The sequence below is a fragment of the Anas platyrhynchos genome, chromosome 4 (genome assembly GCF_047663525.1).
Source record: "Anas platyrhynchos isolate ZD024472 breed Pekin duck chromosome 4, IASCAAS_PekinDuck_T2T, whole genome shotgun sequence".
Classification (NCBI taxonomy): domain Eukaryota; kingdom Metazoa; phylum Chordata; class Aves; order Anseriformes; family Anatidae; genus Anas; species Anas platyrhynchos.
The window spans coordinates 30121854-30134577 of record NC_092590.1 but is presented as its reverse complement, the minus strand read 5'-3'; the positions used below and the strand labels follow the sequence as shown (position 1 = coordinate 30134577).

At 40.0% G+C, this 12724-nt stretch overlaps 1 protein-coding gene across 2 annotated transcripts in view; it reads right to left on the bottom strand.

Moving 5' to 3' along the window:
* Positions 1-12247, bottom strand: part of SPOCK3 (SPARC (osteonectin), cwcv and kazal like domains proteoglycan 3) — a 191659-nt gene extending 179412 nt beyond the window's left edge. Inside the window, exons 1-2 of one of the 2 annotated variants that reach the window (XM_072037332.1) lie at positions 12096-12247; positions 11734-11919 (exon numbers count right to left, since the gene is read on the bottom strand). In XM_072037332.1, coding sequence (XP_071893433.1) covers positions 11734-11919 — 186 coding nt within the window. In that variant the 5' untranslated portion in view covers positions 12096-12247. The remainder of the gene's footprint in view (positions 1-11733; positions 11920-12095) is intronic. The other variant, XM_038178733.2, reaches the window with a different exon arrangement.
* Positions 12248-12724: the final 477 nt, after the last annotated feature.

The following is a 12724-nucleotide window of genomic DNA, read 5'->3' as shown; positions in this document are numbered from 1 at the left end:
TCATCTGGAAGGGAAAGCAGAGGGCATCACACAGTATGTAATTCACCGTAGAAGCCCAGCATGTAGGGCAGCACAGAGGTGCCTACCTAGAACTCCAGGAAGCAATGCAGCAAACGAAACAGACAGAGGCTATAAATACACATGCAGAGATAATCTCAGATGAATTAGCCAAAACAAAGTATTTTGATTCAGGTCAGTGAAAGTGAAAGATTGTTTTTTACCCTTCCCTCAGAAATGGAGGGAGAAGAATAAAAACCAAGTGAACAACTTACTCAAGAAAACAATTTGTTTAAAAACAGAACTAAAATCCCAATCAAACCCATTGGCTTAAGAAAATAATGGCAGTTTTCACTGTGCTCCAAGACACAGCAACAAATTAAGAATTCCCTTATACACAATAAAGCAAAAAATTGATTTATTTTTTTTTTAATCCCATTGATATGTATTCTAATTTAGACCACCAGGTAGGATTTCTTAATGAAATGGATGACTTAGTTTGTTCTCTAGCTCATGTTCATCTTCCATTTTTCCAAGCTGCAAAATACATTCCAAAGTCTATTTTTATAGACTTATTTAAAATCATTATTTGAACAGTAAATAAACAGGCATAATTAAAGATAGAGACCACCTCTCACAAACATCAGTGAACATGTTCTCATTGACCTCAATTGAACAAGAGAGGACTCCACACAAACTGTAGTCCAGTTTAACAGGACATTATCCTTTTAAAATCCTAGTAAAATGAAGGCTCAAAAAAGGTGGGAAAAATTATTTCATTCACTTTCTGCAAAAGTCCTTAAAAATACACTGTTTGTAAGAATTTATACAACAATTCAGGAAGTATAGGGTTAGCTGCCTGCACATCAGTGAGGTTTTCAAATTTTATGATACTAATTACTTCAGCATTATGAAGATTTTTTTTTCCATTTTTCCTTTTTTCTTCCCTTCAATCAAGCACTTCTCTTGATAAATGCCAAGCATAAAACAGTAAATCACAATGTCTTTTGTTTCATCCCTATGCTTGATTACTCTTGGCAGGTTTTTTGGTCTAATGAGCAAGCTGTTTGGCTAAAGCTACCTAAGTAAAAGCAACTGAAAAATTCAGTTGTCCAAACTGAAAATAACTAAGCTTGAAAATCAAGTAGATGTATGTTTTGAAACCAGTACAAGTAAAAGCTGAACACTGATACATTTTAAACTTGTTGTATAAACAATGTGCATAATTTTACAACTACAGGAATTTTAGCTGCCACTAGTATATTTATTTAGTGAAATGTTCTTTCAGATAATCAACAGTAGGATCTGTAAATGTATACAAATTACTATCCTTCATCTGCATTAAACTAGAATTTTAAAAGCAGAAATATCTATGAAGAGAAACTTTATTATTGCTTAAGAGTAACTTGCAATGTGTTAAAATAAAAGTTTCCTAACATTCATGCTGTCAAATAGTCCAGCTACACCCGAACCAGGCTCTAATGTCACAGTCCAACTCTTTCTAACTCTAAAGATTCACTCACTTTCAAACTAAAATCTGTTTGACAAGCAAGATTGTTTTAAAACATCAACTATGGAAAATACTATCACATTTTAAGAAGAGATAAGCACTGCTAAAATCTAACTACAGTTTTGCTTCACGGAATAATGAATTTAATTAAAATATTTTTGATACCTTCCACTTTTCCTGGGAAAAAATGGAATTTGACACAACCATTTTCTTGCAAATCTCTAGATACCTGTAGTCATACTTATCACATTCTGATGTGATACATAATGGCACGTAACAAAAATTGGTACCTCTTCCAGCCAGTTAACTGAAACTACTGTAGACAACTGCCTCACATAGCTGAAATATGAATTCATAGTTATAATTTTATTCTGCACTCCACAAACATAGTTAAATCCATGTCACTCTCAGTATATACCAAAAAAATGCTCTACAGAGGACGGGACATCAAAATCTGAAAGTGAGACAGGATCAGCAGACATGATGAAGTTGGACCTATGAAATACTTAGAACGTTCTGAGTCCTTTACTCCCCAACAGGAAACTGAATAAAACTCCTTTCAGTTGTTACCAATCTGTTGGTAACCAGTTCCGTATGCCTACGTGGAATACATGTGCACACACACATGCACATAGCATGTATTCATATTTATTCTAAAAAACAGAAGAGCTGAACTATCCAATGTGCTGTATTTCAGATATTCCATAACATTAGTATTTTCAAGTCTCCTGGGGAAAAACATTACTCATGTCTTAAAGTTCAAGAAGCTATACTGCAATCCACATCTAGAAAACTTGGAGGAAAAGAAGCAAGAGTTACACTAATAAACTATCATCTTTACATAGGAACAGAAAGAATAGGAACTGTAAACATTTAGTGTATGAGAAAAAGGAAGGACAGAAAGATATAGTAGCTTTTGACTAAATGCAAGATGGAGGTTCCTGAAGACCAGCTACCTAATTCTTACTACGTTTACACACTTACACTCTGGATTAAGACAACAAATACAATCTGATTTTTATACCACAGTGAATATCTGAATGGAAATTCGGAAGCCGTTTCTCCATCTTTCTTAGGATTTAAATTGGCTTCTATTCCAACACTGTTATTTTTTCGTTAAAGTAATGGGCCACAATTACTGGCAATATACACAAGACAACGCCTTGAAAATGGTAGAAGAGATTTCTTTTTAAAAACTAAGTGTAAGAAAGATTGATCAAGTCCTACTCATTGTCATACTGGGGCCAAAGAAGTATTTACCTCCAAATCATGTTCACATGAGCTTAAACATCATTCTTCCTTGTTATGCTGCAAAGCAGCATAGATTTGCTGCCTACATCATCTGGGAATATTGCAGATAATTACTTTCCTGACACCAAAGGCCTTAGAAATCAAGTCTGTCTTTATCTATGCCACTGTCACACAGCACAACCTCCTGAAGCCTGCAGTGCTTTTGCCCAACTAGAATTTTCTGGTTTAAAACAACCTGTATCAGGCAAGCATACCATCAAATCCAATGGTCTCTTTTGGCCGTAAACAAAGAGTTCCTTGAGTTTCACATGGGCTTCCTAAATCTGACCAAACTGGTTAATGTATTCGTCTGCTTAAGGCTGGAAGGGCCTTATACAATGGATTACTGGCTTTGATGCTCTGCATACCAACAGATTGATTCTGCTTACAAGAATCATTGTTTAGGTTTTCTGCAAGAGTGATCACTTAGTCATGAACACAACCACCAAATCCTTACAGATACATGCATCAATAAATATATCTCCCATGTTCTTCACACTAATAACTTCCCCAGTTTTACTAACTGGCTGTTAAAACACAGGGCATTGTCCGTTCTCGGAAGCATACACTGAGGAGTAAGCTCTGCTATTATCACTGCTAGACAGATCTAGCGATAGAATGAACTTCATCATTAATGCAAACTCAACAAATGTCAAAGGAGTGTATTTTCAGCTGGAGGCAGGCCCGATTACTAATGCAATACATAAAGTTACTTAATAACTTGCAGACTTTTTTAGAGAGATGCTGAACAAGCTGAGAACTGACAGTCTACTTTGACCCAATGATTGCACATCACATGAGAAAATAAAAAACTACTTCATGAGGATTTTCTGCAGAAAAACAGCAAGCACTGGATAACCTCTAGTAGCAACATATTAAGATAATAGCTTCCATAAAAGAAAAGGCAAATCATCCAAACTCTTTGGTATCTCTTTAACGTATTATCTTACCTTGCGAAGATATCAACAGAGTAATGAAAATATCCTCACTGAAATGTGAAAACTTTGTCCTGGGTTAGAATTTCATGCCAGCCCTCCTTGTGTCCTATCCAAGACTCCTACCTCACCCTGCACAACCTTAGATAAATCAGTAATTCAACTGATAATTTTTGCTACTGTAATGTATCAGTGTGAAATGGGGTGAATTGGGAAAGCAAGAGTGAAAAATCATCAGAAGAAATATCTATCAAGTAACTAAAGATCATTCACGTTAAGTAAGGAGGATGCCCAATGGAGCTTTGAACACTATTACTAACCGCAAGACTCTTTTAGAAATTTAAGACATATGAAAATAACATTTAATACCATATAGTATGTTAGCATTTACCATTGTTGCCTTCATATTTGTGTCTACAGCAAACAAGGCAGATTTTAGCATTAAGCATAGTCAAAGTGAGACTGTTAAGTACACATTCAGAAAAAATAAGCTGTTCATCTGTGGTTACTAATGCATTCAGATATCAGAGAATCCCAGAATGGCTGAGGCTGGCAGGGACCTCTGGGTCCATCTGGTCCAACACCTGCTCAAGCAGGGCCACCCAGAGCAGGCTGCCCAGGACCATGTCCAGGTGGCTTCTGAAGATCTCCAAGGGGGGGTGATTATGTGAGATTAAAACATATATACAATAGTAAAAACATGACTGTACACATTTTTTAAAAGGTCTACATTAGAAAGATACCCATAAAGAGAAATTGAAGCTATATTACTAAAAAGTATCTTTCATGTACTGTTAGGAAAGAGAAAGAAACACATTGGTTAGAACAACCTTCCTTATACTTGAAAATATAGGAGTTGCTCTAAAGCTATGTATGAAAATAAATAAATAAATAAATAAATAAATAGCTGTTCGTAGAAGGGGATTTCCTTCCTTATTTTCTGAATGGAACTGTAGGCACCCAGCACCTCTTGGTGGGCATTAGTGGGAGGGAAACTATTTAAACCTAAGCGCCTATTTAAAGGAAAGAGGTAAGCCTGACAACTGGCCAAGAACTACAAAGAAATTAAACCAACCTATTACTTCTTCTTTCCATAGCTAGTCATTACAAATGCTTCAAAGATTATCAAGTAACAGAGATGGAAGACATGAGGGGGGAAAAAGAACTGATGTCGTCTAAAAATAACCTATTCTAATTGCACTCGTATTCTGCTTTTTTCTACATTCAACTTCTCCTGATAATACACCTCTTGCTCCAGACATCTTTCCATTCTGATTATAAATCCAAGACAGACCATGCAGTTTCTGTTACTGTTACCACATATTAGTGTATTACAAATCTATTTATACTACACTATAATAAGCACAGATGTCTAGAGTCAATCCCAATAAGATTTAATGGTAAGACAAGAGAATACTGGGTATCCATATCCGCTAAACAACCCACAGCAAATAAAATAAAGATTATTCTTCACAGAAAGGAGATAAAGATAAGATGAAACGATGTTATCAGCTTTCCTTTAGATTATGAGGCCAATCTAAGGGAAAGCACATTACCGTTTACTTAACTCCTTAGTGTTAGCTATATAAAGAGCTTCCAAGCTAATGCCTTCCAAGAGACAGTTAAGAGTTCAGTATTAACAATTGTTTGATGTTAGCAGACCGTCTCTGCAGACAAAAAAAAGTATTTGTTACAAGAAACATCAAGCAAAAACAGACTGGAGGAAAACTAACCAGGTGAAAGAAAAAGGAATCCATATTTGAGAAGAAATTAGAAGTATATATACAAATCAGAAGCCTTTACCCAAAATGCAAGAGGAATGAAAAGTTAAGATTTCCAATACAATTTACCAGGTTCAGTTAAAAAGTGATGGATAACTAAACAGGTTTTTTAATTTCCTTAATTTTAATACAAATTCCCAATATTTTCCTATATTGCAAGGTTTAAAACACAGTGGTCAAGTCTTAATGTACTTATTATAACTGTAAGTATAAAATACTCCTTCTTGTCTGATATTCTGGGTTGCAAAGTTTTTCCTCCTTTACTATATTAACAAAACTAAGATGATACAAAGTAAAAGTCACAATGGAAAAAAAAAAAAAAAAAAAGAGAGAGAAACAATGACAACACTTCAGAATAGCTGATAACCAGTTGTCAAATAACCAGCTGGCATGTGTAAAACTGAGATTCAGTGCCCCTATTCAGAAAGAAACTTGAGGTTTTTTCTTGCTCATCCTTTTCTTCTTGCTCTAACTTAAGCCTAGGACAACTTAACGAAGAATTTTATCATTCCTCTTCTGCAATTCCATTTTTTCCATAATTATAATTTTCTATCATGTATGTAGTAGAAGAGCTGCCCCACCCACTAATAGAGAAAGAAGTATATTTATTTACCCCGAATGGTAAGAAGTACGAGACAAATAAGCCTAATGAACGAATTTTGACAGCTAATGACTTAACCTCATCAATGAAAGACTGATGAGTGCTGTGCTTTCCAATCCTAAAGACTTCAGAGAAAGTATTTTCATGATCCTTTTTTCATTCCCTTTCTTTCTATCATGTGCATATTAGTGACCTACTTACTATATACAATCCTTTTCTTTTTAAGCAAAAGCTCACTTCAAGATCACAACTGGTTGCTGGCTGTGTTTTAGTACAAGATGATTTTGAAGCAGCAAAACTACTTTTCAAGATCTACAATAAATTGAAAAAGAAAAAAAGCCTACATCCTAGTCTGTCATTAAACAGACTGCAGAGCAGCTAGTTTCACAACAAAGTTCAGCAGTATGTACCTTTAAAGAAACTACATTTTTTGTATAATGACATAACCACATTTTACATTAATTGTATACGGACATTATGAAAAGAGAATGATCTGTCAGTTCAGAGACAGATTGGAAAATATCAAGAAAACAAGTAAAGAAAAGAAAGAAAAACAGACCTGGACCAAAGAACAAGCCACAAAAAAGCCTACACTCACAAGTAATATATACATAGCCACTAAGTAATATATAAATAACATTAATCCACAGTGAAAGAAAAGTGAGCGCCTGCATTCAGCCAAACTGTAGTCTTTTGGACCACATGGGAGGAAAACATTTTACTATTGCCACAGGATTCCAGTAAAAGTTTCTTAGGAAGTTTTTTACTATTATTATTAATAGAAAAGAAACTTCTTTAGGGGGTAAACCTAAGTCAACTTTCGGTTTTCACTGGTCAACTAAATAGCACAGCATGTACCAGTCACCCTGTGTAACAGCATTTATTTAGAATCATGGAATATCCTGAGTTGGAAAGGAGCCACATGGATCATTGAGTCCAACTCCTGGCTCCACACTGGACCACCCAAAAATCAGACCATATGTCTGAGAAGTGAAAATATTTAAGTCGTATTGTAACAATATTTAAGTGATATTGTAATAGCAATATAAAGTTTTGATCCACGTAGTCTAAAGTAAATACTATACTGCTATAACTAGAATGAAGACTCTCCAGATGATTATCACTTCACAGTTTTAAATCGGGCATTTGATGCCAATCCCATTATCGCGAATTCAACAAAAATGTAACTACAAAAACATAACTGCTCTTCTGAATTTAGACTGTCAACCTTCTTAGCCTTAAAACAAAAAAATTCATTCATTTAGACTAAACATAGCTATCTGCAAAATCCTGTTAAAAAAAAAAATCTAAGAAATATATAAAATAAGAGGGATTCAAGACAAATTAAAAAAAAAAAAAAAACTTGTTTAGCAGAAGCCCTTCTTCTCATTAAATCAGGTTATCAGAACTCCACTCCAGAAACATGAAAACCTTCCAAATACTTGCACAGTGATCACACAGCAAAGTGAAAAAAAAACTTGTGATTAATCCTTTTTAAAACAGCCCTCAGCCTTTTTAGTTGCAGAGAAGTGCAGTCACACGGCCGAATAGTCATGCAGAGATGTTCTGCTCACAACACTAAAGAAACATCAGGTGTAGAGGTGGTGAGGCGCTTTGGTTGGGTGGGGGGGGGGGGGAATGGAAGAGAGGGGGCATTTGTTTTTAAGAAGCCTTAAGCCTAAAAACAGACAAAAGAGTAATGAACACAAACAATTACACAATCTGTATTGAGATTTAGTATTTGTTTCACTTGTTTTCCAAACACCGAGGCTTAGATTTCACCAAGGAGGAAAAACATTCTTCCACTTATCTCCAAAGGATGTATCTGGGAAGCCAACATGAGTTGCCCAAACTTGCCAAGTGTTTTTACATTTGGAGGTGAAGGCACAATGAAGCGGAATAATAGCTAGCATTAGCAGTGCAAACTTCCCGTTCATATCCGATAGAAGGTTTTAAGGTCTGCTACTTGAATTTTGTCCTACATTTTTTACCTTTGATAATTGTATCAATGCAGCAGGATCACAGTAACACTGTAGGATGATGCAATTGATCATATTGATCAACAGATCACACCATTTCAAAACAATGCTATGCCATAGTTGAGTTGATTGGAGTTCATTTATATACAACAAGCATGTTTCCTTACAAAGTTCCTAACACATCTTAGATTTACAAGTACAAGAATTGTTTAAATTATCACCTTGTTGAAATGAAAAAGTAAAAATCACTAATAAGCAAACCAGATCATCAGTAATGCTCTACTGAAGCACCAAATCAAATTTAGCACGTAAAACATTTAATATATGACCTTTTTAATTAACACACACGGACATGTTGCAAATACCAGTACTTAAAATCAGGTATGCTAAAGAATGCTGTTTCATGGAATTTTGAAAAAAAAAAAAAAAAAAAAGTTTCTGAAAGGCTTTCAGATAGCAATATAAAAGACAGTTCTGTGAAATTTTGTCAGACTGGTTGTAAAGATCACAAAAAAAAACAACAACAAAGTGATTATAAATGACAAAGACACTACATTTGGTTTTAACATTAAAATTAATATCATTATTTGGAATCGCATCATAGAGAAAATAAACTCTTCCTATATTTTGTTTTCCTCCACAGATTCATAGCATTATAGGTAGTGAATGTTTAATGTGTAAGATTTAGGATGTTAAAAGTTAATAAGTTTAAGTGTAATGCCATTATTCAATTACATTTTTAAAAAGGAATAATCTTCATTCTAGACAAAGCACAGAACACCATAAATATAGCAAAATATGAAATAAAAAGATGCCTCCAACTTAGTGCCTACTAAAGAACCTCAGTTCCCAGCCATGAGATAAACAAGGGATATGAACGCCTGGGCTAGGACACCCCAGCATCATGGCTGCTGAAGCAGCCTAACCAGGCAGCTTATAGAAATGTAAGAAACACATCAACTCCAAGACTTACTTAGTGACAAAAGATCTGCTGCTACTCAGCAACTGGACCACAGGAGGAAGCAGAGTGAGTTAAAATCTCTTCCTCTCCAGCAAACAAACAGAGCCTTGTACATAATCACACGTATAAGGTGGGGGAGCTGATCTCTGCCATATGAAGAATACGTTTCCCCTATCCCCATCCCACCAAGTCTCACCTCTCAATTCTCAATTTTTGCACAAGAAAAGATGTGAAAAGAGCATCTGATGTGCACTCAGCTTCCCACTGTTCCACATTTAAGCAAAGTAAAGCAAAGTTCTTTCCCAGATTTGTTTCATCATTTTTGACAGATTTGTTGGGATGGTCAAGATCGTTCAGAACTGAAGAGTCATTACAGTACTGACTATACCAAGTACTGAAACGATGTCAGCTAATATTAGTATCATGTTAACAACAAACTTTACTGACAAGCCTGACATTTTAGAGGTTGGTAAGATTGTAGTTTTTTTTTTTATTATTTTATTTAAAACAGAACAAAATCTCAAAGTTATATTCTGGCTTAGTCATTGAGGAAGGGAACACTTACAAAGCTTATATTCTTTCGCACTGTGACCTAAAACTCTTAAGAAACTGAGTCAATGACCAGAGTCAGGGTCATTATCTTCCACATTAATCAGTCTTGTCAGTTAAGTCTAAAGTTAAGCCTTTAAATACTTCTTTTCACACCAGAATTCAATCTCACCCATATATCTGTAGGGTATTTAAAGCCTACAACAAATGTTCAGAAAACACAGAATTAAATTACAGATGTATACAAGGCAAGGCCCATGTTTATTTTAACTCTGCAAGACAGTTACCCCTCCATATTTTTAAGGGGCATTCGCACCATTCTGTAACGGGGGAAACACTTGAATCACTGATCAAATTGCTTATCACAAATTCAAGACCCACAAATTCATTCAAGTAAATTTGCTAATCATATAAAACTGGAGGATGTTAATAAAACTTCTCCACCATGTTATATTTAAGGATGATAATTGATCAACTGATCAGTGCATTTTACAAGATATTTTTCTGTAACTCATGATTGTTCAGGTAGATTAACTCATAATTTATTTTTTTCCAGCTATGAATTACTGAAAGCCATCCACATTTTAAAGGGAGAGCCTTGTGAAGTATGAGGCTCATCCATAAACATTCCAGATCCAGATCAAGTAACAATCAATAGGATATAAGCATTCTGCACAAGAAGTAAAAGCAGACTCCTCTCTGAAGAGCCAGTCTTATAAAACTTAAACAGCGTAAAAATAAATAAGCCAGCGTATTTGTAAGCTGCTTCAGGTGAATCAGTATGCAGTACTTTCTCAGAGCAGTCACTTCTAAAACCCTTGGGGACATCTACTTGTCACAGAATAAATTATCTGGCTAATATCCAATATTACAGTATATGTCAGTGGGCACCCAGGAGACAGGCATTAGGCAGCACTTAGCTTCTTCAGCCTCGCAGGGTAGTCCTTACATAGATGACTTTGCCCCATTATAGAACATAACTGATGTACTTATTTTGGTGCTTTCCAGCAGCAGCCTTTCATCCTAAAACATTTATATGGCACTGCACATTTTTTTCTAAAAATGCAAGTCCCAAGGTACAGCACACTGAACATTTTTCATGTGACTATTACATTTTAAGCTGTTCCAAGTAAACAAAAATGTCTGAACACTAACGTGAGTGTTGTCACACGCTAAATTAATTCTGTTTAATAGAAGCTATTGTGGAATTAAGTTCTCCCACAACTCTAACAGTAATTCTTCCTCCCTAGTTACTTAACATAAATAGCCAAGTTCGCATCCCACATGCGGCATATATATAAAGCCGAAAACCACATACATGGCAAGTACGCTATAGCTCTCATAAAAATACGAGACTCCTTATAAATATACGAGACTTCTTATAAAAATAAGAGACTTTTTGGAACCCTCGACCTCAGCTTGCGATGGCAAACCAGTCACCGGCAAGCTGCAGCACGAGGAACCTGTTGACACCGAAGTTGCGAACCAAAGCAAAGAAACCCAGCAAGCAATGCAGAGAGACTAAGGAGAGATTGATTCTGCCCGTGTGGAATTGAGGTTATTAGAAGCGACATCAAAGAGCGCAGGACGGCCTCGTGAAGATGCGCTGGGCTTTGCCAAACTTGCAACAAACTCCTCAGGAACACGAGGCGCTCCCACGGGGGGAACAGCCACCGGCGGGTTTCGTAACGGGAGGGTTTAGGGCCGGGGCGGCTCGGGGGCTCAGGCACTGCCTGCCAGGCGCTCCAAGCCCCGCCGAGGTGATGGCGACAAGGTGAGGAGCCTCCCTGCCCGGCCCTGCCCGGCCCGGCCCTGCCCGCCGCCATCCCACAGCGGGGCGCCCCCTCCGCAGCCCGCCCCGCCGCTGCCGCCACCGCTGCCGCAGGGCCCCCGAGGTGCGAGCAGGGCGCGGGGCGCACCGCGGGGCACAGCGGGCCCGGGCTGGCCGCTCAGCGGCGGCATCGCGCCGGGAACTGCCCGGCGACACCTCCCTCCTCCTCCTCCTCCTCCTCCTCCTCTCGCAGCGCCCGGGCACCGCCGGGGATTTAACGAAGCGGAATGCAATCGGGGGCGAAAATAAAGTTGCGGTTGCCCCCGTGAGGGGCGCTCCCGGGGAAGGGCTGAACTTACGTCTCGGAATTTGTTCCACTGCCCGACCTCCTTGTCGTACTGGGAGATGGTGGTGAGCCATTGCTTATCGTCCAGAAAATTGCCGCTGTCCGGTCTGCCCCCGGCCGCCGCCGCCGCCGCCGCCAGCGCCGGGCTGCACCAGGCTGCCGCGCACACGCACACCAAGGCTGCTGCTGCCTTCAGCATCTGGGCGAGAGGAGACACGGCAGGGTGGGGAGGGCGGGTTACCCACGCCGCGCCCGCCCGCGACGGGCAGGGGTGCGGAAGGGGCAGGGGGAAAGGGAGCCCGGCGCGCCGCATTGAGGGGGAAGGGAGGCGAGGCGAGAGGAAGGAGAGGAAGAGGAGGCTGCCCAGCCCGTCACCTTGCCGCGAGCCCCGCAACCGCGCTCCTCGCCGCGGCCGGAAAGGCTGCCCGCTGCCTGCCCGCTGCTTGCTGCCCGCTGCCCGCCCGCGCCGCCGCCCGCAGCCCCCCGCCCCGCTCCCCGCCCGCCCGCCCCCCGGCCCCGCCCCGCCCCGCCCCGCGCCGGGGCTAACGGCCTGAGGTGGGGGGGGGGGGGGGGGATGGCTGCCGGCCCTGAGGGGCCCGAGCCCGGCGCTCGTCACCCCGGTGGTCGGGCTGGGAGCCGCGGCGGCCGTGCGGCAGCACAGCCCTGGGTGGCAGCCGCCCTCCTTCCTGCGCTGGTTAAATGCGATTTGGAAACGGGCGAGGTGCGGAGCTGGTTCGGTTTCCTCCCTGGTGGTGCGGCTTGCTCCATATTTGATTTGGAGCTCCGTCAGCCAGCCTGCTGACCCAGTTCACCGAGCGCTGCGATGCGCGCCTCATTCCCCAGACTCGCCCTGCTCACCTCTTTTCGGGCGTGCGTCGGGTGGGTGCCCATGGCACGGTGGCTGGGGGAGGCAGTGGGGGGAGGCGAGGGGCTGCCCCATGCCAGCCCTGCAACGTGGGCACGGCACACAGGCTAAAGCCGAGCCCAGCAGCCAGGCTGGTGAT